The sequence below is a fragment of the Pelophylax lessonae genome (assembly GCF_965119305.1).
Source record: "Pelophylax lessonae genome assembly, chromosome: 2".
NCBI classification, from domain to species: domain Eukaryota; kingdom Metazoa; phylum Chordata; class Amphibia; order Anura; family Ranidae; genus Pelophylax; species Pelophylax lessonae.
This window is the reverse complement of record NC_138769.1, coordinates 617,603,690-617,629,914: the sequence shown is the minus strand read 5'-3', so window position 1 is coordinate 617,629,914 and position 26,225 is coordinate 617,603,690. Positions and strand designations below refer to the sequence as shown.

General features: G+C 44.3%; 1 protein-coding gene across 1 annotated transcript in view; it reads right to left on the bottom strand.

Moving 5' to 3' along the window:
• Window positions 1–26,225, bottom strand: part of PARP4 (poly(ADP-ribose) polymerase family member 4) — a 351,198-nt gene that overhangs the window by 235,059 nt on the left and 89,914 nt on the right. The window contains exon 12 of the mRNA XM_082247633.1: window positions 15,389–15,572. Coding sequence (XP_082103759.1) covers window positions 15,389–15,572 — 184 coding nt within the window. The remainder of the gene's footprint in view (window positions 1–15,388; window positions 15,573–26,225) is intronic.

Genomic DNA, 26,225 nt, shown 5'->3' with positions numbered 1-26,225 from the left:
AGGCCTACAATTCTTAGTAATTACTGACTTAAACCTGACCAAAACAAGACTCTAGTAGACATCCCAGATGTGATAAATTTGAAACACAAATGCATGAATTATAATCTAATCAATAATATAATTTTATTATATAATATAATAATATATTATAAAAATGATATTATTGATTAGATTATAATTCATGCGTTTTATATATATATATATATATATATATATATATATATATATATAAAACGCATGAATTATAATCTAATCAATAATATAATTTTTATAATATATTATTATATTATATAATAAAATTATATTATTGATTAGATTATAATTCATGCGTTTTATAAATATATATATATATATATATATATATATATATATATATATATATATATATATATACAGTACAGACCAAAAGTTTGGACACACCTTCTCATTCAAATTGTAGAGTCACACTTCAAGAGGTAGTCACCTGAAATGGTTTTCACTTCACAGGTGTGCCCTGTCAGGTTTAAGAAGTGTGATTTCTTGCCTTATAAATGGGGTTGGGACCATCAGTTGTGTTGTGCAGAAGTCAGGTGGATACACAGCTGATTGTCCTACTGAATAGACTGTTAGAATTTGTATTATGGCAAGAAAAAAGCAGCTAAGTACAGGAAAACGAGTGGCCATCATTACTTTAAGAAATGAAGGTCAGTCAGTCCGAAAAATTGGGAAAACTTTGAAAGTGTCCCCAAGTGCAGTCACAAAAACCATCAAGCGCTACAAAGAAACTGGCTCACATGGGGACCGCCCCAGGAAAGGAAGACCAAGAGTCAACTCTGCTGCGGAGGATAAGTTCATCCCAGTCACCAGCCTCAGAAATCGCAGGTTAACAGCAGCTCAGATTAGAGACCAGGTCAAAGGCACACGAAGTTCTAGCAGCAGACACATCTCTAGAACAACTGTCAAGAGGAGACTGTGTGAATCAGACCTTCATGGTAGAATATCTGCTAGGAAACCACTGCTAAAGAAAGGCAACAAGCAGAAGAGACTTGTCTGGGCTAAAGAACGCAAGGAATGGACATTAGACCAGTGGAAATCTGTGCTTTGGTCTGAGGAGTCCAAATTTGAGATCTTTGGTTCCAACCACCTTGTCTTTGTGCGACGCAGAAAAGGTGAACGGATGGACTCTACATGCCTGGTTCCCACCGTGAAGCATGGAGGAGGAGGTGTGATGGTGTGGGGGGGCTTTGCTGGTGACACTGTTGGGGATTTATTCAAAATTGAAGGCATACTGAACCAGCATGGCTACCACAGCATCTTGCAGCGGCATGCTATTCTATCCGGTTTGCTTTTAGTTGGACCATTAATTTTTCAACAGGACAATGACCCCAAACACACCTCCAGGCTGTGTAAGGGCTATTTGACCAAGAAGGAGAGTGATGGGGTGCTGCGCCAGATGACCTGGCCTCCACAGTCACCGGACCTGAACCTAATCAAGATGGTTTGGGGTGAGCTGGATCGCAGAGTGAATGCAAAAGGGCCAACAAGTGCTAAGTATCTCTAGGAACTCCTTCAAGACTGTTGGAAGACCATTTCAGGCGACTACCTCTTGAAGTGTGACTCTACAATTTTCATAGTCATGAAAATAAAGAAAACTCTTTGAATGAGAAGGTGTGTCCAAACTTTTGGTCTGTACTACGGCTGAACGATAGTCGATGCGATATCGACTATCGTGCTGTGGGCGTGGACGATTGTCACATCGCCGAAGATAACGATGTAAGGCATAGGCATTAGGCAGGGAGAAGTCGGGATGACTCACAGTCTTTGTAGCAGAACAGAGCCAACATCCGTCCCACACGTTCAGTCTGCCTGCCTGCAGCTAGCTTAGTTCTCCAGCTGATGGTAATATGATCCTAGAGTGAGGAGCTCAGCTCCTCCCTGTAACCAATCAGCGGCTCCCCCCCCCCCAGCACACTGACACTGAAGAACTGGAAACAAGCTTGTATTGTAACTGTTCAGAGTGAAGAGTCCAGTCAGGACGTGTGGGACTGGACGAATGTCATGTCAGGCTGTGTTCTTCTACCTCCTGCCACCACTGAGTCCCGACTGTGCCTAATCCACACTGTCCTTGTCAATCCCTACAATAACATTAACCCTGGCCTGCCCTGGCTGTATGGTGCAATCTGCAATTACAATCAGAAGAAGGCTGCCCTGCTGCAATACTTCCATGATTTCCTCTCAATATCGCAATATATATCGTTGGGAAAAAAAATATCGCAATGTACTTTTTTTCCAATATCGTGCAGCCCTAGTCTGTACTATATATATATATATATATATATATATATATATTATAAATGTTATGGGTTTGTGTTTTGTGCAACAATTGAATTTCCCTCCCAGTTCCGCTCCCATGCACCGTTGCTGCTGCAGGGAACGGAACCAGGAAGTCATCAGACCGACGGACGAGCGGCGGGGATCTCGGCTGGCGATCACAGCAATGGGAGATCATCGCTGGATCGCCAGAAGAAGGTAAGGAACCCCGCTGCAGGCTCTGCACATCTACCCCGAGCGTGACTCGGGGATACCAATCCTAGCATAAAAAATCCACCCTGAGTCACGCTCTGGGATACCGCTAAGGGGGTTAAAGGAGCTGCAGAAATATCTGGCAAGTACTAACTGTGTGGTACATGTGACAACAATCTCCTGTTTTCTTCATACATCTGGGCTATGGGGTAGAGCAGCAAGACTTAAGCCTTTTCTTACGAAGACATCCAAGCCCGGCTAAATTGTGCAAAAACACATCTAAAGTTTTTCCAAAAGCATGTGGTAAAATGTGTTATGGTCAGATGAAACCAAGGTTGAACTTTTTGGCCATAATTCCAAAAGATATGTTTGGTGCAAAATCAACACTGCACATCACCAAAAGAACACCATACCCACAGTGAAGCATGGTGGTGACCAGGGGGGGGGGGGCGTGCCCCCCTCGTTTTAGGATGGATATTGATGTTATAAAGCAAGACAAATATGATACAATATGGTAACTGTCTGGAACCATGAATCAGACAGACAGAAAATGCAGTAAAAATTACACCTTTAATGTAATAAAAAAAATTGTAAAGATCAGAGACGTAGTCAAAATATAAGCCAGGGTTCAGAAGCCAAAATGGGTAAATCAGACGGACCATTGATCAGGGGGCCAGAAATCAGCATAGTTGAAAGCAGAAGGTCGGGATCAGAAACCAGAAGGGACGTCAGCCAGGTAAAGTCTGTAGCAGGAACTCAGCAGAGACCCTCAGGATATCTTGACAAGGCAAAGGCAAATAAGGAATGAACAAGGCAACCTAAAAAGCCAGAAGAAGCTGGCTGTAGGCAGGACTGATGAGCAGATAATGATAACCAGGTAAACCACTGAGGAAACAATGGGTGCTGACAATTAACTGACAGCTGAGCAGCCTGAGCACAGCACAGAGAAGAGAGCTGCTGCGACCCCAGCCCTGAAAGTACCTGCTCTTCAACGACCCCTCCCCCCTCAGAGGGGCACAAGGTTTGAGGAGAAATCTATGGGCCCCTATTGCCGGTTATTTGGTACGGTATCACGCTATGTGCCTTTCTTCCTCTTCTTTTGATTATGTATGCATGGGCCACACTTATTACATCATGAGGATTGGCTTCACATTGATGACATCTGCTTCAGTTCCATCTGCTTGCCTTTATACATTCCGAAAAGTGTTCCATGGGATCCATCTGATTCGCCCTTCCTAAGCGATATGTGGTCTATCCATTAAGTTGGATGACCATAAGGGTCTGGTAAGCTGCCTTAAATATATCCGTTTTGGTTACGGGTGTCACCTTTGGATGTTCAACCGGTCACTCTGCAATTACTGGGACTTGTGGTTCCTTTCAAGTGTGCTCCATTTATTCTTTTTTGGGTACTCATCTATTTTTCTTTTTTTCTTCACTAAAGGATCCTTTAGTATTATTGGGACTATATTTTATTGGAGGACTTTTTCATTTACTTTTTGGACACTATAACCAGAAAGGCTGGGACTTGTAGTTCCTCTCAATACTGTTTCTTTTCCTATGGTGTTTATATCACTTTATATCATTCATTTCTTGTATGATATTTGTTATCACTTGTATATCATTTATTGATTAGCGCTACACATATTTACTAAGTAGTATTTCTAGCAATGCATATAACAACCTCATAGGAGGTGGGTAAACCAAAGGAATGGAAAGAGGAAAAGTGGGAATTATAACCACCAAATGAGTAAGACCGCAGTGAAAAGGTATAAAACCGTGAGAGCGTCAAGAAACCACCTAAAAAGAAAAAAGAAGCAAGGTGCAAAGGATAAGCTCCCTATGTGCCACATATTACACAGAGAAAAAGTGTAGGTGCCTGAGTACAAGTGATAACTGGTATTGCGATATAGAATAGTGAGAAAGAGTGTATGAAGGTAATGTGGGTGAGAGGTGAGCCAAACAGAGAAGTGCACCTCATATAAAGCCCCACATTGTTTTTACTTCCTGCTTCATTGCATACAGGGATGGAGACTGTTGGTCATGAGTCTCATATAAAGTCCCAAAATTTCCTCCCCAATGTTCTATCACTGGCACGTCGCAAGGACTCCTGGACCTGCACCCAAGTGAAACGAAGATCACAGAGATGCTCCTCTAACGCAGGAATTCTTTGAGGAACAAATATGTAAGACAACATGGATGGCTGAAAACCATAATTCACCATAAACAGGGACAAATCAGGAAGCTGCATTGACTGCACTATTGTGAGCAAACTCCACCCAAGGTAAGAGGTCTGACCAGTTGTTATAGTGGTCAGAAATATAGAAAGGTAGGAACTGCTCCAAGGCTTACTTGGCTCTTTCTTTAGCTCCACTGGACTGTGGGTGATACACAGAGGAGAAGGAAAGCTGAATTCCCAACTGTGCACAAAAAGCTTGCCAAAACCTGGACAAAAACTCTGGCTATCCCTGTCTAAGATGATAAACCTTGGGTAGCCCATGTAATTGAAAAATCTCCCAAGTAAAAATGGATGCCAGTTCTTTGGATGTAGGCAACTTCTTAAGTGGAATACAATGAGACATCTTTGAGAACCAGTCAACCACCATAAGAAGAATTGTGTTGCCCGTTGGAGTTAGGCAACTCCACAATAAAATCCATAGACAAGTGGGTCAAGGGCCTCTCTCCATTAGGTATAGGTTGTAGAAGGCCTACTAGAAGGTGTCGTGGTGTCTTACTCTGAGCACACATGGAACAAGCGGCTACGAAGGCAGTTACATTAGCGCAGAGACTAGGCCACCAGAACTGTTGAGAAATAGACCAGATGAGCTGATTTTTCCCAGGGTGACCAGCTGCCTTGGGAGAATGGTATGTCTGGAGCAAAGAAGTGGGGAGATTCTTAGGAACAAAGCAGTTTTCACAAGGTTTTTCAGGAGAACAGATCTGAGCAGCAAACAATTCTGTCACCCAAAGGTGAAGTGAGACTAGTGCGAAGTGGCTAGATTGCAATCTGGAGGTATCACAGGAGTAGGAACCGACTCCATCTTGGAGGGGGAGGAAAAATGTTGTGACAGTGCATCAGCCCTTACATTGTTCGTATCGGGTAAGAACGAGACTATGTAATTGAAGCTTGACAGAAAAAGAGCCCATCGTGCCCCTCTGGGAAATAAGCGTTTAGCCTCCGACAAGAATGTTCGATTTTTATGGGCAGTCAAAATGAGGACCGGCCTCAAGGAGATGCTAAAATGATAGCTAGCAATTCTCTGTCTCCAATCTCATAATTGCATTCTGCAGGAGACAATTTCTTAGAAAAGTAGCCACAATGATGCACAGCGCTCTCGGAGGTAGGAGGTTGGGACAGAATGGTGCCTACTCCAGTCTCAGACGCATCAACCTCAAGAATGAAGGGTAACATAGGATCAGGGTGTGCCAGCACAGGAGCTATGAAGGCAGCCTTGAAAGACTCAAAGGCTTTAATGAAATCCGGAGACCGATTCTGTGGGTTGCAGTCCTTGGTGGTCATATCAGTCAGGGGTTTGACCAGAGAAGAGAAGTTACGAATACATTTCCGATAAAAATTGGCAAAGCCAAGCAAACGTTGCAGCAGACGTAGACCTACGGGTTGAAGCCACTGCAGACTGCAGATAGGGCGGAGATGATCACACAGATACAGGAACTGAAAGGCTGTCCACATTAAATAAATAATCAGTAAATTATCAGCGCAACCAACTAGTGAAAAAAACAAATATGGTATAAACAATTGAAACAGCAAATTAATACTGGTGCAAATAAGTATACAAATATCAGTGCAATAATCCGGCTGCAAACACAATTTGTGTAACACCTCACAAATAATATGCAAATACCTATAAAAGTGCTGCGCCAGAAATACTTAATCAATAAACAGGTGATATTGATGGTGTAATAAATATCAAAAGAGTCTAGAATAAAGTCCATAAGTGTCCAAATAAAGGTGAAAAGAAGAAACTTCCAACAAGGTAGTAAATCATAAAAATTTCTTCACAAACACCGCTGTGCATATATCCCACCACCGGCTAGATTGGTCTCTCACCTCAGCCACAGACCTATAAAAGCTTCAGAGATCGGATATATCAGCTGTAGCAGCCTGGGGATTATCCTCTCCTAGCTCTCTCGGACAGCCCAACATAGATCACTCAGGTGGGGATGGATGAACTCCAATCAAACTCAGAAATCGGTGTATATATAAAACAAAGAGGACATATATAGTGCTCTCCGTCTGAATACCAATGTCTTTATTAGATATAGTAAAAGGTACTCACATTTAGCGGCACTCAGCGGTGCACGCAATGCAGACAGATACACATGCAGCGGGGACAAAGGGAAAGTACAACGTCAGGTACGCAGGCTCCGCCCCCTCATACCTGACGTTGGTCGGTCACGCCATAGTGGTTACCCTATTTAGAGCAATACATTTTCTGTGGGTAAATTTGTGTTTTATGCTGGGAGGGAACTTTATGGCCTGGTATTGAAGTTGCAACCCATTGCACAGATTTCTGGTGTCCTATTCTGGATTGTGGTTTCCCATGGGATGGTCAGATGGTGAAATTGGAGCATGACATGACTGCCCTCAGTAGAATTGTATAGGGGACACTTTTCATCCCTTTTCTTTTTTTTTTTTTTTTCTTCTAAGGAATAGTGGGCCATATGTCAACACGACCAGCAGATACACGCTGTGCTTTCTTTGCAGATATCCCTGCTCTTGTGCTGCCGAGCACCTGGGGGAAATACGCGATTCAGAGAAATCTTCCCTAAATTTTTTTTTTTTCCTAAAATGTTAGCAGTTAATGCCAATGGGGAATCCCTACTATGTTTTGCAAAGAATTTTATAAGGGTAGACCTGATATTCCTTTTATTGGTCTCCTGAAATGCTGAGTTGAGGTCACTAGACTCTTCACACTACGTAATTTTCACGGTTATGATTTACCATGGTTTTGAAGAAAGTTATCTATTTTCGGTTACTTAGTCTCAGCAAATAAGCAGCTCTCCATTCATACTAGTTGTTGGGGTGGGCCGGGGGTCCTACTCCTTGGCTGTTTAACCACTCCCCCCCCCCCCCCTAGGCTTGCACTCAAGAGCCCTGTAGCTATTTTTTTTTTTTCTCCTCGGTGCCATAGTGATGTTCCACTAGCCAGGGGGCTGCTACCTTAGTTGTATCCCTACTGAAAGACTCTTTCCCCCCTTTATTATTTCTATCTTACCCACCTTCGCACCCTCCCCTTCTCTTTTTTTTCATTTCACCTTATCGGCCCTTTTGCTCTCCCTCCTTTCACCCTTCTCAAACCCACCCCTCTATTCCATTTTCTTTCTCCGCCTACTCCCCCTCCCCCTTTTTTCGGTTTCTTAAAGGCACGATTGGCGGTATCAAAGTCACCTTGGCCACTATTTATGGCCTTTAAGTACAGCAGCACCTCTTCCTTGGAAGCACACTAGACAAGCTGGATTTTGCTGAGGGCCAGCACATATTGGGTGGCGACCTAAATGTTATTCTCATACCCAACGTAGGCACCTCTTCAGGTTCCTCTTCATTCCCTCCAGGATCTCCCTCATAACCAGCTACATTCGGTGGTTGAATCCTCCATTGGATCGATCACTTGGTCAGACCAGGAACAGATTATCTTGAGATACAATCTCTCGGATACTCAACATTCCAACACTACGACTTGGAGGTTAAATGAGAGTCTCCTTCAGGACCCCGACATTTTAGCGTATGTTCTGAAGGAGATAACATGGTATTTCCAGACAAACGACACCCCTGATTGTAATCCTGGCGTGATCTGGGAGGCTCACAAGTTGGTGTTTCGGGGGGCCCCAATCAAACACGACGACAGGGTTAAACAGGAGAGGGAGGTGCAGTTGTCCTCCCTTCTCACTGATATCCAGTGCTTAGGAGCGCTACACAAGCATATCCCTTCTCCTGCCAAGGAACGTTAGGTTCTGAGCCTTCGTGGCAAGATCACTGATCTCCTCCTCTACAAAGCTAAGGTGGCTTTACAGAAAGGGAGGAAGCATTTCTTTGAATTCGGCAACAAATGTGGCAGGCTTTTGGCTAGATCCTTACGTGACCATCATGTAACCACATATGTTCCGCAAATCCACTGCTCGGAAAGGGGGAAAGCCACTCTTCCCAAACAAATTTCCCAGACATTCTGTGACTTTTATGCCTCTCTCTACAACCTAAATATTGACTCTCTATCCCAACCTGGAATAAATTATTTTTTAGCGTCATCTGCCATGCCACGTCTTCCGTCCCCGGTGCGACAAGAGCTGGAAACACCCATCACGTTAGAGGAACTGCAAACAGCAGTTGGTTTAGTCAAGATTGGTAAGGCTCTGGGGCCAGATGGCTTTAAGATACAATATTATAAACTTCCATCGCCTGCACTGGGACCATTCTTGGTCACAATGCTAAAAACACTAGGAGACGCAACTTTATTCCATTCGGAATCTCTGAATGCTACCATCTCTGTCATACCTAAAGAAGGGAAAGACCCAATGCAATGCCGTAGTTATAGGCCAATCTCCTTACTGAATGCCGTTTCGAAGTTCTTTACCAAGATACTCGCCTCAAGTTTCCAACAACATCTACCCTCCTTGGTACATTTGGACCAAGTGGGATTTATCCTGACACAGGAAGCAAGAGACAACACCCATAAAGTCCTTAATTTAATACACGTAGCCTGCAAATCCCACACTCCATGTGTATTCCTGGGAACGAACACAGAAAAAGCGTTTGATAGGGTTAATTGGCGGTTCATGTTTTCAGTCCTGAAACATATTGGCTTAGGGGATAATATGCTCCACTGGATCTCGAACATTTACTCTTCGCCAACAGCTCAGGTTAAGGTGAAGGGTGTCCTGTGTTGTGAAAATGTTATTAATATTTATGTGGACGTTTCTTTAGGATGTATTTTTAGTTAACCACTTAAGCCCCGGAGGATTTGGCTGCTAAAAGACCAGGGGTTTTTTTGTGATTTTTTACTGCGAGACTTTAACAGACAATTGCGCGGTCGTGCGACGCTGTACCTAAACGAATTTGACGTCCCTTTTTTTCCCACAAACAGAGCTTTCTTTTGGTGGTATTTGATCACCTGTTCGATTTTTTGATCATGCGCTATAAACAAAAAAAGAGCGTCACTTTTGCAAAAATAACAATATTTTTCTAATTTTTTTATATGAAATTCCCCCAAAAAAAATGTAAAAATCAAAAAAAAGCGTATTTTGATTGGTTTGCGCAAAAGTTATTGCGTTTACTAACAAAGGGAAAGATTTTTGTCATTTTTGGTGGTTTTTTTTTAACGCGTAATGGCGGCGATCTGCGATTTTTTTTCGGTACTGCGACATTGCGGTGGACAGATCGGACCCTTGACTGACATTTTTGACACTTTTGGGGGTACCAGTGACATTACTGCAGTAATCAGTGCTATACATATGCACTGTCACTGCAAAAATGACACTGGCAGGGAAGGGGTTAACTTTATTGGACAGGGAGGGGTTAAGTGTGTCCTAGGGGCGTGATTCTAACTGTGCAGGGACATTGCTATTGGTGTAAAAACAAAGATCAACGGTCCTACATAGTAGAACCGTCTGATCTTCATTTTTACACCAGGGAGAATGACGGGCGGCTTGTTTACATAAGCCGCTCCGCCTTTCTCTCTTCACCGGAGCGATCGTAGTGTGACCGGCGGACATCGAGTTACACGCACTGACTTGTCTGTGAACGAGCCGCGGCGGGCGCGCGCCCGCCCGCAATTGGCTCGCAAGTCACTGACAGGCGAGTGACGTATCCATACGTCACTCTGCCTGGCCGGGGCTGACCGCCGCAGTATATAGTCGTGCGGCAGTCGGCAACCGGTTAAATTTCTATTATGTCTCCCAGTGTCAGTTTACAGGTAATCGCTATGCGCAGTGAATATTGCTTTAACTGCCATTGAGGAGAGACCTGTAGATGTGGAAATCTTCCATTAGATGGGATTGCACGCTACTTGTAGCCTGATCTATGGCAGCGCAAGGAGAACTCCATCACAAAAATATATATCAGCCATCCGGGGCCCTGGTATTCACTGTGGAGATAAGTTTGTGATGTGGAATTCTTATCATTTCAATAATATCTGCCCTTTACCAGGATTAATGGCTGGCACCTTTCTGTCATATTTGATCCATATGACTAAAATGCTGCTGCTATTGTCTTTTGCAGATATAATAAAGTCCCATTCACTGGAACAATAGCATGATCACTATCAAATGTTTTTTATGAACTATATTCTAGAGTATCCACTCTTAACAGGTTATGATGAGTCCATGCTTGTGAATTAGCCTGGCCGAGTCAATAGGAAACCATGTGGCCAGGTTTCTTTGTCCACCTGGCAGTTGGGAGTCTCTGCACACGGCCATGTTTATACACAAGCATTTACTCAACTTTTCTATTGTACTTTTGAATGTATACATGTCTGTGATAGAGCTGCACGATTCTGTCAAAAATGAGAATCACGATTTTTGGGCTTAGAATGAAGATCAGGATTCTCTCACAATTCCCAAAATCCTGGGACCAAACTTATGTTAAAGCGGACCGCCCGCCGTTTAAAAAAATACTGGGGTTATGGCAGCTATCTACTGCCATAACCCCGGTAATTAACGCCAAAGTACCGATGTAAATACACAGTGGGCGGTCCGTAAATGGTGCACTGCAGGCCTAACGCAATGGCACCCAGACTTTATTTATGCTCTGGCCTGTACCCACCATAACAATGCGATGAAGTAGGTTGTGGTGCTTTTGTGTAAAAAAAAAAAGAAAAGATATTCTGCATTTTATGCAACACAGTCACAGCACACTTCACTGCATATCATTGTACATTAACTTGATTGAAGCATCATTTTGTAATGTGACACTTCAAAAAAAATAAATAAATGAATAAAAGTGGGAGAAACTTGTGTGCGTGTGTATATAATATAATAATAATGAAATGATTATTCTCATTAGATTATTTATTATATTAATTCATATATACAGTATATATATATATATATATATATATTATATATATATATATATATGAATATAATAAAATACTATAATGAAAATTCATTATCATTTTGAATGAAAAAAAAAAATATTATATATATATATATATATATAAAATCTATATCTCATTCATTATAATATACATTTAATTATTTATTTTCTAGGGATTACATTTTCTGCACATAACACTGCCTTTTCAGCAGTTTGACTTGTGAATTAATATACTAATAAATTCAATTATTATTTGTATTGTAGTATTTATTACATTAATTCATATATAATATAGTAAATATAATGAAAACAATAATTTCATTTATTATTATTATTATATATAATATATATTACCCCGCCCCCAGAATGGCCGTTATTCAGGATGGAGATCGTATAGGAGGGTGAATCGAGATTGCGATCCCAAAACAATTAATAGTGCATCTCTAGTCTGATTGGTGGTCTTGAAGCCACCCCCTTCCTTTTGTTCACTTGCTGTAAATCTCTGCTCTGTGGAGAAACACACACACAGAGAGACCCTTCAGATGGCATCAATAAGACCCAGCGTGTCTGGTCCTTTCTTGTCGCCAAATGCGATGGGTTAACCATATACAAAAGAGCTGTATATTGTACTTTTCAGTACAAGGGATTAATGGCGTTTGGCACGTATTAATATCCACAGGTGAGCTTTTCAGCGCAGCAAAGTTTTCAGTGCTCCGAGCGAATTTCTATGCTCCAAAATCCAATAATTTCCACGACAACCGTCATCCTCCCTCACGGTCACGAATGGGACTAGGCAGGGTTGTCCACCTTCGCCTCTGCTTTTTAGGCTTTCTTTAGTGCCCTTTCTGTGCACTGTCCGGCTGAATCCTAACATTCAGGGGCTCTGTGTTGGAAAGACCCACCACAAGGTCTCGGCCTATGCTGAAGATCTACTTTTCTCTCTGATTAATCCGTTAATCTCTCTCCCAAACCTGCTCAAAGAACTCAAAATATACAGATCTTTATCTTACCTTAAGATCAACCTTTCTTAGTCAGAGGCTATGGGACTGAACGTACCTCCTTCTCTGCTTAAGACATTGCAACCTAACTTTAAAATTGAAATGGACAGATCGAGCCTTGAAATATTTTGGGACCTTTATCCCTGCTGACCTCTCCCGCACCTATGATCTCAACTTCCCCTCCTTTTACGCAAAGTACAAGATCTCTTTGATACATGGAACACTGGACTGTATTCCTGGTTTGGAAGATGCAACATCATAAAAATGAGTATCCTTCCCAAGTTCCTATATCTTTTTCAGGCCCTACCTATAGCTATTCCTAAGATTTATTTCATGAAGGCCCGTGCCATTTTCACCCAGTTTATATAGGCTCATAAACACCCTATGATTAGTAGGTCCCTACTATCCCTACCAAAGCAATACGGGGGGCCTTGCCATACCCGACCTTTCCAAATATTACCAAGCTACTCACATAGGGCTCCCTGGTGTTTCAAGGATCTTCCACCACCTCTTAAAAAACACCCTCTTATAGGGAAAACAACCTGTATCTGCTTCCAACTCTTTACAGGCAATTGATCCTCTACGGAGTCCCCTCTATCGCCTATACTGAGTAACCCCCAATTCACTCCGGGTCTCCGGGCGGGGCCTCTTAACCCAATGATTGGTTCAGATTGCTATCAAGCCTCTCATTTTGTGACATCTGGGACTTGGCCCACATTACGAACCTTGACAGATCAGAGTGACCCCTTTGATAACTGGAAAGCCTCACAATTACATCACTTCCTACAGACCCTCCCTGCTCCCGACAATTTTCGCCGCAGTTTGAATACATAGGAAGAGTACGGTTCTCAAAGTGGCATGCTTCCACATTCCCTTTCAGCAATGTACACCTTCTTGTCACTCCTCAGGATGACTTTCTGCCTCCATATCTGGCAAAATGGGAATCAGACCGAAGTACAACATTTTCAAAGACACAGTGTTCCAATATAATCCGATTTGCATCAAAATCCTCAATCAGTACGAAAGTACAAGATTCTCACCCGGTGGTATCGCAACTCCGCCCTCCTGCATAAATACTTTTCTTCTACCTCCACTCTTTGTTGGCAATGCCAGGAGGAGCGTGGAATGTTGCTTCATATCTTCTGGTCCTGTGCTAAGTTGGGCGGTTTCTGGAAAGAGGTCTGCTCGATTATTCAAAAATGTACTGATCGCAAAATTCCTGAAGATCCAGTGTTCTTCCTGTTACCCACCTCCACGATCCCCGCCAAGGTTTACAAGAAATCGATTATCTGTAACCTTCTGAATGCAGCCAAGTCTTGCATTCCTCTTACCTGGAAACAGACTCAACCTCCAACAATTGGTATGTGGTTGAGGAGGGTGAAGGAACTAAACAAGATGGAAGACCTGATTTTGACTGCCCGGCAGAACTAAAAGGCCTATGTGTACACCTGGACATTGTGGAAGATGTTTATGGTTTCTGAAGATGGGAAGGCTCTCATTGAAGTAACTTCTGCAGATTGATGGAGTTAACACAATTTACATTGAATTGACCCCTCCAGAACAAATCTGTGTTTTAATACCCCTACTCCAACACCCTCCCCTCCCTCCCCCCCCCTTTTTTTTTTTCTTCGCCTCCACTCTATACTTCTTTTTCCCCTTCCTTTCTCATCTTCCTAGTTCTCTTTTCTAGCTTGATTCAGGTAATTGTTGCAATTAGGCAATACCCATTCACATTACTACGAGGTATTATTTAGTTTTTTTGTTTTTTTTACGTGTTGTGTTTGCCTCATAGCATAGCAACAGGTTAGCTCTGATGGGTAATTCCTCCTGGTCTCATTACTGTTTTTAGCTCATTTTGTAGCTGATTTTTATTACGATCTCTTCTCCTTGTGGGGCAGTTTTGGTTACCGATTCTGTACAATTTAAATTTTCACCCATTGAATTCTTTACATTTCTTCAGTTTAGTATGTGAGTATATACCTGTAATCTGCATTCCTCAATTTAATCCGCAATAAAAAATCTTTAAAATTTGAAAAAAAAGGAATGCATAAAATGAACAGACATGGGTCCAGCATTAAAGTATTAAACTTACCTTTCCTTTAACGAGTCCCATCCCTTGCTGGCACTTGCAACTTATGCGGAGTGCCAGTCTTTGGCTGCCTTCATCGGCCAGTGCGGCATAACATCACTTCAACGCATGCGCAGAAGTAAGTCACCCTGACACACATGGACCGTGTCAGCAATACAAGCTGAGTGGCGCATGCAGCTCATGTCAGGGGCAAACATGCCACCTGCTAACCAGCACTTTTCCTGTCTCTGTACACAAACTTAAGCCAGCCATAGATGGTTCAAACCATGTATGGGCAGGCTGAATGTACGATCGATTAACTAGAGTACAACCAGCCTGCCGGAATTACATGCGATTATTGCGATCGGCTGTTATAGAGGGGAAGCCATCCCTGCCGGTAGAATACAATGACTCCATGGGAGGGATTTTCTCCTCAACGTGGACTGTTTATATGGGAATCAAGTGATTATTTTTCCGGCAACCTGTGTTTGCAGGAAAGAAAATCGCTCCGTCTATAGCCGGCCTTACAGTTGATGGTAATTACCTCCAGTTTCAAAGACGAGCTGGTTGGAGGCTTTCTTTGCAAAGGCTGTGCAGGGACACATATCACTGGTTCTGTGAATAAGATAAGTACTTTGTCGAGCAAGGTGGGGGGGGATAAAGGTGAAATGGTCTGTTTAGCCTCTGATTGGAGACCACAGTCAGCTACAAGATGCTTCTATGTCAGCGAGCAAAAATAACACAGTGATTATCAGCAATAAAAACATAACTTACAATAAACTGAGAATTCTTCCACACATCGCTTCGAACACCATGTAAACTGTGGAAGCCTTCAGGTGGCTCAGCGATGCTGTAATCTCTCTTACCGACATCTTTTGTTTTCCCTAAAGCCACATCACAAACCAGTAAGAGCCGCTCTCCACTGACTCTAGATGTTTCTGTATATTTTAAACTTGTGCTGCAAAAAAAAAAAAAAATTACAATAGTATACACACTAAAAGCAAGATATCAACTTAAATTGGTTAAACGGAATTGGGCTTTGGCGGCCCTCCTGTCATGCAGACCTTCTATTCTAACTACTTACAGTCACTAAAGCTGGCCAGAGATGGTTCATTTTTTTTGTTCACAAACAAGGTGAGTGGAGGATTTACCCCCACTAGGACATTGCATTCTGACAGTGGGCTGTCGTTTTTCATTTCATTTATCAGCTGGTGCAGCCACTGATGGACAAAAGTTTTCCAGCTTGTCCATTTGACTTTTGTCGAACAGGGATGGCCACACATGGATCAAAATTTGTCTGGCCCCTGCTGAACCGACCCACATTTAGATCTGTCTATAACCAGCATATTTTGGAACTAAAATGATAAGAATTTATGACTTCACTGTGACTTCTCTGCTTCCATCAGATGCTCTTATGTAAATCGTCAACTGTAGGTGTAGTTTTGATTCCCTGAGTCAAAATACTGGCAGATAAGGCTTTTAAAGTCAACTATATATCCCAAACTATACTATATATATTCCAAGATGAAGCTAAAGTGCCATTTTGAAAAAAATAAATAAATTCCTGCGATTTGTGTACACAGATATCAAGAATAGAGCCAGGTGAAGCAGATAATGCATTTTACACATGGGCAGGAGTAACATTATTAGGGGCTGTCAATTGGCAGGACCCAAAATAGGCAGCTGAGGAGATTTGCTTTAACTTAGAGAGGAGTGGAGTGATTTTGTCAAAATTGAAAATTCCTATTTCACTTATCCCTAGTGCATACATGTTGTGCCTGAGCAGTCAATTCTCCAGATAGAGGTTAGAGGAAGCTACAGTGGTAAAAGACTCCGTAGCTGCCAGGTACACCCAAAATGCCCGAACCACATCCAGGGCATGCAAGGCAATTTCCATAGGATGTTTAGGCCTGAGACACAGGGAAAGCAACACAATGTCTTCATTCAAATAGAAATCAGAGACTACTTTAGGAAGGGATGACAGACGGGGGCGAAGAACCACCTTATCTCTGCGGACCACAAAGTAAGGTATGTGACAAGATAACCCCACCAAATCTGACACCCTGCGAGCAGAGGTGATAGCCACCAAAAAGGCCACCTTCTGGGACAGCGTAAGCAGGGGAATCTCCCCAATATTTTCAAAGGGTGGCTTCTGAAGAACTGAAAGCACCAAGTTCAGATCGCAGGGCGGTAGAGGAGACTGGACTGGTGGAGTCAGATGTCGAACCCCTTGAATAAAAGGAACGTACCAGGCAACGCGTGGCCAGGGGTCACTGAAAGAAGACCCCCAAGATCGATAGCTGGCCCTTGATGGTACTCAAGGCCAATTTCTGCTCAACATTGAAGAAAGGTCAAAATCCGAGCCACCGAAAAGGAACGAGGGTGAATGGGTGAACTCCAATCGACTCACATCATGAAATGTACGCTTTCCAGGTACGATGGTAGAGGTAGACTTCCTAGTTTTCTGCAATGTCGGATTTACCGATCCAGGCAACCCTCTATCCTTGAGCATCTGTCTTTCATGAGAAGACAAGTACTACTTCTTCTACTACCACGGTAACCAATACCAACCATTTTTGTAACACTCTTTTATCTCCAGTAGAAACCGTTCCTATTTAGTGCAACACGCTTCTTTTCAACTTTTTTACATAGATACCCCACATTACGGACCTTCCCTCTTATGGGATCCTCGTGGTGATCGGGGACCGGAAAACTGTGGGACCACTCCGCTGTGGGGGTTCCTATTTTGTTCCCCCAACTGTTCCTTGTGTCTCTCACTCAGCAAACTCAAGCTTTTGGGGTGATTTCTCCAAACAAATCCAACGTATTAGACATCTACAAACAAGTATATTGGAAATGGCGGCCTTTTGGCACTAAGTGCCCACACTCCTGATAGGATTTTAATTCTCCACATGGTCAGTCATAATCAATCTACAGAGAACAGCTCATCTAGGTATGCATTTACTGTTATTTTATTTTTTCACTCCATTGATTTCCTTGTCTTTACGTATTGACAAAACAAATACTATGGATAACGCTTGTATGTAAACATGTGTTTTCTCTTTTTACTATTGCAACAAAATGTACTCTGATGAATGTCAAATGTGGAGTGTTAATTACCATCTCTTGCATTTCCTAGTCTGAGTTTTGGCTATTGAAAAAGGAAAAACCGAAACGCGTCTGGTCCTCTCCAGCCATCTCAGACAACCTTCCTCTGTCAAGACGTATTTATGACCATATCTTTTCTCTTTTTTACACTGTTCCATGCGTTTTTGTCATTGTCACAATATGTTATGTTAACTATGTGTTGTAATAAAAGCAATTTTTGAAATATTCAAGTCCTAGTTTCTGCCTTAAAAAGCCGTGCGGCAATAGTTCTACGGCGGTCCGGGGGTCTCAGCCCCTCACCCGTCTGTTCAGGGACTTCACCCTGACAAATGCCTGGCGTTATCAGCACCCCCACTTACGTCTGTACTCGTGTTTCTCGGCCACCCACTCCACGATGTCACGTATAGATCTTATTATAGTTTCAAATGTTTTACCCTCTACGCTGCGAGATTCGGGATTTGAGCCCCGCTCCCTATCTGACCATGCATTCTGCTGGGCCTCCTTTTTTTTATAGCCCCCCAGGCGTTCCCTCGTCCTTGGCGTCTCCATCCTTGCTATAGAGGACCAGGAGGGTCTGGCCTGGGAGTGGTCCTATTTTTTCACCGTTAACAATGGCTCAGTGGCTGTGGCGATGGTGTGGGAAGCCTTTAAACTTCATACTCTGGACACCCTGGCTCGCCGAATCAATCGATTTAAGCGATACTTGGGTACTGCTCTGGCCGCTGCGCAAGCACATTTGACATCCCTGACTAATAACTGTTCTGTTGACCCGTCACCTGACAATGTTTCTGCATTAAAATCCCAGACAAGATTAGTAGACCAAATGTTATATGAGAGAGCTAAACAGAAGGTTTTTTTTTAGTAAACAAAGGGTTTTTGAACAGGGAGAGCGGGCAGGTAGTCTTTTGGCCTACCTGGCCCACCAGGATACTAAACCTCCGGTAGTGGTTCAGCTTCGGGGATCTGATGGGACTCATATCTGAACCGCCGCAGGTGGCTGCTGCGTTTTGTTCCTTTTATGCTCACTTATATACTTCCCAGTCGTCTGTTACCGCCCAGGACACCCGAGAATTTCTTTACAGTATACCCCTGCCCCAGCGGTCCGACGCTCAGCGTGCAGAATTGGATGCCCCTTTATCTGGGGATGAAATTGCCACTCCCATTGCCTCTCTGGCCATGGTTAAAGCCCCCGGATCCGACGGGTTACCCCTTGGTTTTTATGCATATTTTTCTGAATCCTTGTTTCCTGGCGCTCCTTTCCCTTTAAATTATGTTCATCACACCGGCCGACTGCCAGACTCTATGAGAGAAGCCAATATTATTATTCTGCAAAAACCTGGTAAGGACCCCTTATATCCAGAATCCTACCGTCCCATCTCCCTACTACAGGCAGACATTAAAATTTTAGCCAAATAGTTGGCGCTTCAGCCAAACTGGCTTTATGCCAGGTAAGAATACTGCCATGAATATTTGCCATTTATACATGAATTTGCAGGCAGCCCATGATAGGGTTGGCACTAGAGCCTTGGTGGCGCTGGATGTCGCCAAGGCTTTTGACTCAGTTGAGTGGAATTATCTATAGGAATGCCTGCGTGCCTTTGGATTTGGTCCAGAATTTATTAGATGGGTCCAGGTACTCTATTATAAACCTGTAGCCAGGGTATCAGTCAACAGGTGGACAGACTCCTTTCCCCTGGGTCGGGGTACCAGACAGGGGTGCCCCCTATCACCCTTGCTTTATGCGTTGGCAGTGGAGCCTCTGGCTTTCCAGCTTCGTTGCCACCCTGACGTCCACGGACTGTGACATTCGGATCTGATTGAAAAGATTGGTCTTTACGCGGACGATATGCTTCTATACTTGGAAGACACGGATGACTCTTTATGTTCCGCGCTGCGTACTATAGAACAGTTGGGATCCCACTCAGGCCTGCGCATCAATTGGTCTAAATCCCAAATACTACCACTGGACCCGTCTCCACCATCTAATGTTTCTGCTTCCCTTCCTTTACAGCGATTCGGTATCTTGGGGTTACGATTACCAAATCCCCTGCAGATTATGTGCGAGATAATATTGAACCCCTTATTGACATGCTTAAACAATGCACTCAAACATGGGCTAGGCTGCCGCTGGGACTTATGGGTAGGGTGAACCTTATCAAAATGATTTTGTTACCAAAATTTCTTTATGTTTTTTGGCATTGCCCTGTCCTAATCCCCCTGAAATTATTTAAAATTATTGACCGTATCCTGAACTCTTTTGTCTGGGGACCCGAGCACCATAAGTTAACATGGGCGTCACTTAAAAACCCCCACGGATAAGGGGGGTGTGGCTGTACTGGATTTCAATCTTATTACCTTGCATTGCAACTTTCCCATTTTTTTTATTTTAATAAATTGGAGGCTACTAGATATCAAACCTTAGTCTGTCATGGTCCCCCTCAAGCTGCTTATACCCCTATGAAGGTACTTCTGCGGAAATGTGGTCCTCCGCCCCGAGCGATGGACAGGAATAATTTGTTGCTCCATCACCGGAAGATCTGGGCGATAGCGGCAAAAAAGTTAAACTGCACACACTAAGACCCCTTTGTGGCATAATTCAGGCCTGCAAGAGCTTTTATCCATCCCTGATTGTCAGCTGTGGGTAACTAAGGGAATACTGTACTTAGGCCAGGTGCTTTGAGATTCAGGCGTTCGCTCCTTTCAATCACTTAAAGCGGAGTATGATCTCCCCCCACATATGTTTTTCCAATACGCACAGTTACGCCACGCATTAAATGCACAATTCCCGACACAACCTCCCGTACTACAAGATATCCCTCTGCTGGAGGTGCTGCTGGGTGACATACACGAGGGTCTCATCTCTACCTTATACACCGAATTGCGTGGTGTTGAGGACGACCGCCAGGTGACCCGGATACAGGCTCGTTGGGCTGTGGATGCGGGTCCCCTGGATGAGACGGACTGGGATGATATTTTGGTGGGCCCTAAGCTGTCTTCGCCCAAACTTTCGGAGCGTGTGACTCAGCTGTACACCTTGCATAGAGCTTATCTTACTCCGCTCAGAATCTCGAAATATAGGCGGTCATATAACTCCTCCTGCCCTCGCTGCCCCCTACAACCGGGTACGTTTATACACCTCATTTGGTCTTGCCCGGATATTCAGTTGTACTGGACACAGGTTATCAAGTTTTTGCATGACCATATGGGCTCCCCCTTACAGTTGGATGTTTTGCCCCGTGTGTTAGGTTTGTTCCCTAATTCTGACATTGACAAATTTTTCACTACCTTTCTTCAGGAATCTATTTTTAGTGCCCGCAAGCTTATAGCCAGACTGTGGATGCGTGAGTCTGTCCCTACCCTTCAGGATTGGATCGTGGAGATTAACTCTACTCTTCGTTATAAGCGGTTGATTTATAAACATAGGGGGTGTTACAAGAAATTTGAAAAGATCTGGAGTCGGTGGTTAGAGAATACTCGTACTTGTAACGTATACGTTTATTGTGATTTTACCTTTTTCTGAAGTCTCTGTAGTGATGGGGGGAGGTGGGGGGCCAGGATATGGATATGATTGTTTGCCTATTGCCTTAGGTGCTAGGATGTAAATGATATATTACCAGGGCGGGGTGCCGTTGAGTGAGATGTTCACAATATTGTATCATTGTACCTCTTCTTTTGTATGGTGTAGGTATATTTTTGTTTCACTTATTTCACTTTTAGTGTTTCACAAGTGTGTAACTCACGTGTTAATGAGTTTTTGCATTTTGTATTTGTATTTTTGCAGCATGAATAAACTTATTTTCTATAAAAAAAAAAATGCCAGCATCGGGGCCAACACTTTTGTGAAGACCCGAGGAGCAGAGGCGAGACCAAAGTATAACGCCACAAACTAATATTGCTCCTCTCCCACAGCAAAGTGGAGGAATCGCTGGTGACGGGCACAGATTGGAATGTGCAAGTAAGCATCCTTGGTGTCTATAGGGGCAAGAAAATCGCCCTGATGTGAATGGACTCCATGTGTGAATGGACTCCATCCTGAACTTCTGTACCCGCACAAAGCAGTTCAGGACCTTGAGATCCAGAATCGGACGCACCTTTCCCTCTTTCTTTGGGACCGTAAACAGGTTTGAATAAAAACCCTGAAACCGTTCTGAGCCCAGAACCTGGACAATCACACCCTGAAGCAGCAGATCTTGTACCGCCCCAAAGAGAGTTTGCAATCGGTCCAGGGACAGGCACAAATTGGAAGGAAAGAACCCTTCCGGAGGGTAAGAACGAAACTCGATCTTGTAGCTGGACCGTATAACTTTGTGGACCCGTTTGTTTTGCACCAAGGAAGTCCACGGGCCCGGAAACCAGCAAAGACGTCCCCCCACCCCAGGCATGGGTGAGGGCGCAGCTCCATGCTGAAGGGGCCTTGTCGACGGGTCTAGAGAATCCCGCTCTCAGCTTGCCTGACCAAGGCCGCTTGGAACCTCCCGAGGAGGACTTGAAAGGTTTTGGTTTTGAACTATTGTCAGTGGACCCCGAGGGTTGAAAAAAACTTCTTGTGAGCCAAGGAGGACGGGACACGTCTGCGACGAGGTTCCTTACCCTTATCAGCCTGTGGAAGAAGAGTACTCTTCCCCTTGTGAGACCCTTAATGTCATCCAGGGTAGCCCCAAACAGGCAATCTCTCTGAAGGGGTACATCAGTTAAAGCCTTTTTAGATGTCTGATCTGCAGATCAACACTTAAACCAAAATACGCTGAGTTCCTGCCGAAACAGACAGCCTAGAAACCAGGGGAGCCACATCCAAAGAGGCATCACAGATTTAGCCCCTTGACCAACTAGTCTGCCAGTTCAGCAAAGGCAGGGGGAGCTGCTCACCCTCCAGGTCACGGCGCAAAAGTTTAGACCACTCGGGCAGAGTTTGCGACATGAGGGCAATGGTGAAGACTGGCCTAAGGGCAGAACCTGCAACAGTGAACATATTGCGGGACACAGCCTCCACTTTTTTGTCAGCTGGATCCCTAAAGGCTGGCGATTCATCAACAGGAATCACGGCCTCCTTATTCAACTTGGAAACAGGGGGGTCAACCGGTGGAACAGTCCACTTTTTAAGGAAAGACTCCTCAAAGGGGTACAGCATCGCAAAGCGTTTAGGAACCACAAAGGAACGTTTTGGACACTCCCACTCTTTTGCGACAAATCTGCCACAATAGGAGGTTAAAGGAGCCTGGCGCCTCCGCCTCAGCTGCATCCTCCATTTTTAAAGTTTCACGCACAGACACAATCAGTGCGTCCACCAGTGCCTATTCGTGCGCAGCCACAGGTGTAGAGGACTTATCCTTACTATCAGAAAAGTCATCAGGGTGCGTGGCCGCAGACCCCGCAGGGTGGGCCACGTCCATGGCGGCCAAATCAGTTATAGAATCTGAGAAGACAGATGAGGCAGGGGAAGCTGCGGTGCTTTTGCTAGCCTGCCACCCAAAAGCCACCTGCACCTGGGACACAAACTCCAGGACAGCTGTCAGTGCATCAATGGATGGTTGGGCCCCGCAGCCTCTGAGAGGGGGTCAGGTGGGGAAACGTGCTCCAAAGACTCCATCAGTAATTAGGGGGACCCCCACAAAATGTGTCAAACACTGCTAAGGGACACCCTCACTGCGCTGGTAGCACAACCAGCTCACCAGCAACCGAGCAACCCCCAATCCTGAAGCAAAGGAAGGAAGGACCCCACCAGACTCACCACCCCACCAAAAAGGTACTGGCTGCACCAGGATAACACTTGCGCCACCTGTGGCGTCCAGGTAAAGGAGAGACCCAGGAGTTCGCACCAAGGAAAAGGAAGGGGCACCCACAGTCGAAAACGCCGCCCAGAGGCTTCTCTGTAAAGGCCACGGCTTAGTAGCATGCCGCCGGTTATAGACTTAATACAGACTACAACAAAATGGCTGCCCCGCGCAGCTCCACAAGGCTCCCAGGGACCCAGTCCCCCCCCAACCAGCCGACAGCGACCCCCCCCTGCCCCTACCACCATGGCAGCGCTATGCCCCAGCCCCAGAACCAGCCCAGACCACCACACTACCCCAGATGGGGGTGATTGGATGGGGGGGCTAGATGACCCACAGGGACCAACAGAATACAGGGGGGGGGCTAATGGGAAGGAGGGGAACCAGGGGGTCCCACTGTCCCAAGGAGGGGAACGTGTCTACCCTAAAACCCTCCAGGGAGAGAGTGGGGACAGCTACTCACCATACCGGGTACTAGGCAGGCACCGCTCCAGACAGTACCTCCTCGCCAATGAAATGGGGGGCTGTCGGCCAGGAGGAACACTGCAACGCTGACCGAGACCCTGGTGTATGCAACCTTGCAAGGCATTTAACTCGCAGGCCAGCCCCTGTCAAGTGGGGCTATGTCGTGGCTGACCTAGTGCAGGGCTGTGGTTGCGTGTGCGCTCCCTGGCCAAGCTGGGGTAAAATTGCCAGGACCAGAGATCCCAGCAAGGAACTAGGTACTTACTCATGACTAGGCAGAAAAAAAAAAAAAACTGAGTACCAATAGCAGACAGGGGGATTATACCTCCTGGGACTGTCCATAGGCGTAGCCAAGTACTTTTTCTGCCTAGTGTCGTACTCCTGTAGGGGGTAGTACAACCCAATCATCAAGAATCCTAAGAAGCTGTGTCCATCAATGAACAAAAGAGAAATATTAATCTGTGAAAGTAAAGCAGGATTTTATGGGGAATCATAGCATTTATCATATACATGACACAGGTAAAAATACTGTGTTTTAATTTACCTGAAAAAATAATTATCATCAAAAACATGAGAGAAAATCAGAGAGTGGGCACATTTCCCACACTTCCGGGCACTTCCAAGGGAAAGCTAGCAAGGTAATTATTGGGGTGCTGGAAGGGGCTCTCTGAAGAGACCCTGTCACTTTGCCCTGCATCGGCAAGGTGTCAGTGTCTCCTTAAAGTGCTCCTATATACCATATGATACTACTAAAGCTAGGTTTACAGTCCTTCTAGGATAGTTACTAGAACAGATACATAGAGTAATGGAAGGGTTAAATGATGTAGCACTACCCCCTAAAGGGCCACTGAATTTTGGGTCCCCCTTTGTCGTGCACAGCCAGACAACACGCATTCTCCACAACATCCGTAGACAATAAACAAGTCCGAGGGCTTTGTTTTGCTATTTATTAGGGGTAAATAACTTGGATGGGGTTAGGGTGGTATGGGATGCTCAGAACTTGGTAAATATACAAATTTGAGGACACCTTGAATATTCCTCACTTCTAGCAAAAAACTCCAAACTGCATTCCCTCCGGAATAACACAGTCCCAAATTGGAAATCGGGTACTCTCCCGTTTCCTGAAAAATGCCAGCACCCTGGCTTAGACTAAAAGTTTTCCAAAGCAAGGAATCAGGCTAGCTGAATATTGCACTCTGCTGCTATCTCCCTTTTAAACTTTGGGGGGGGGGTGAAAACTCACTGTCCCTTTAATCCCGCAGCACTGATGGTGACTTTTGCCCAGGCCTTCTGCTGAATAGGTCTCCTCTGTTTCTTGTCAGGGTGCCTCAACCACTCAAGATGAGACTGAAGGGGGTGAAAGTCCCTCCCTGGTTCCTTCTTCCCAAACTCTCTCCAAACATACACTGCCAGAGCACCTCTTCTACCTGGAGGCAGAACCCCTCCCCCAACACAGGGGTCCCCCTCCAGGCCTCTGGATCCTGGACTCAGCTTCCCTACTGGTAAGGATCCTGAGTATTTATGGGCAAAACTCCCCCAACTTCTGGGCCATCCTCACCCAGGGGTTGGTGGAGCTTCCATAAATATTCAGGCTTCTATGTCCAGCTCTCTGCCCACTAAGTTCTGGAACTTTCCAGAAACCAGGGGAGGTGCCCTCAGAGAGACCCAGCCCTCAGAGCCTGCCAGTTAAACTCTACATGACCCAAATTACACTAGAGGGTGCTACAAATATATTTGACTGGAGAGACTCTGATCTGGGTTTCTGACCAATGTTACTCAAATAGGGTAACCATACACATAGCAATTTGTAATGGGCCTATTTACAATCAATCACACACAAGAAAAGTATAATTGATTAAAATATTGAACAATGCACCACATGCAGTATGGTTCTGTAGTTTGCAAATAATAGAAAATATTGATTGAAAATATGACCAGTCGAAAATCCATATGATCTATTTAAAAAATAATAATAGAATTGATCTGTGTTATGGTTAGTTCACTGAAACATGCAAATAAAGACATTTTTTTTTATTTTGGATAGAGTAAGGGAGGGTTATAAACCTATCAGGTTTTTTGCCATCGGTGTCCTATATGGGAGATGTCCTTTCACTTTCTGTCCTATAGTTAAAGAGGTTGTAAACCGAAAAAAAGTTTTTTTGTTTTTTTTTCACCCTGAAAGAGAAAGACATAATGAGCTAGTATGCATCGCATACTAGCTCATTATCAAATACTTACCTTAGAACGAGCCCCCACCGTGCCGCCCG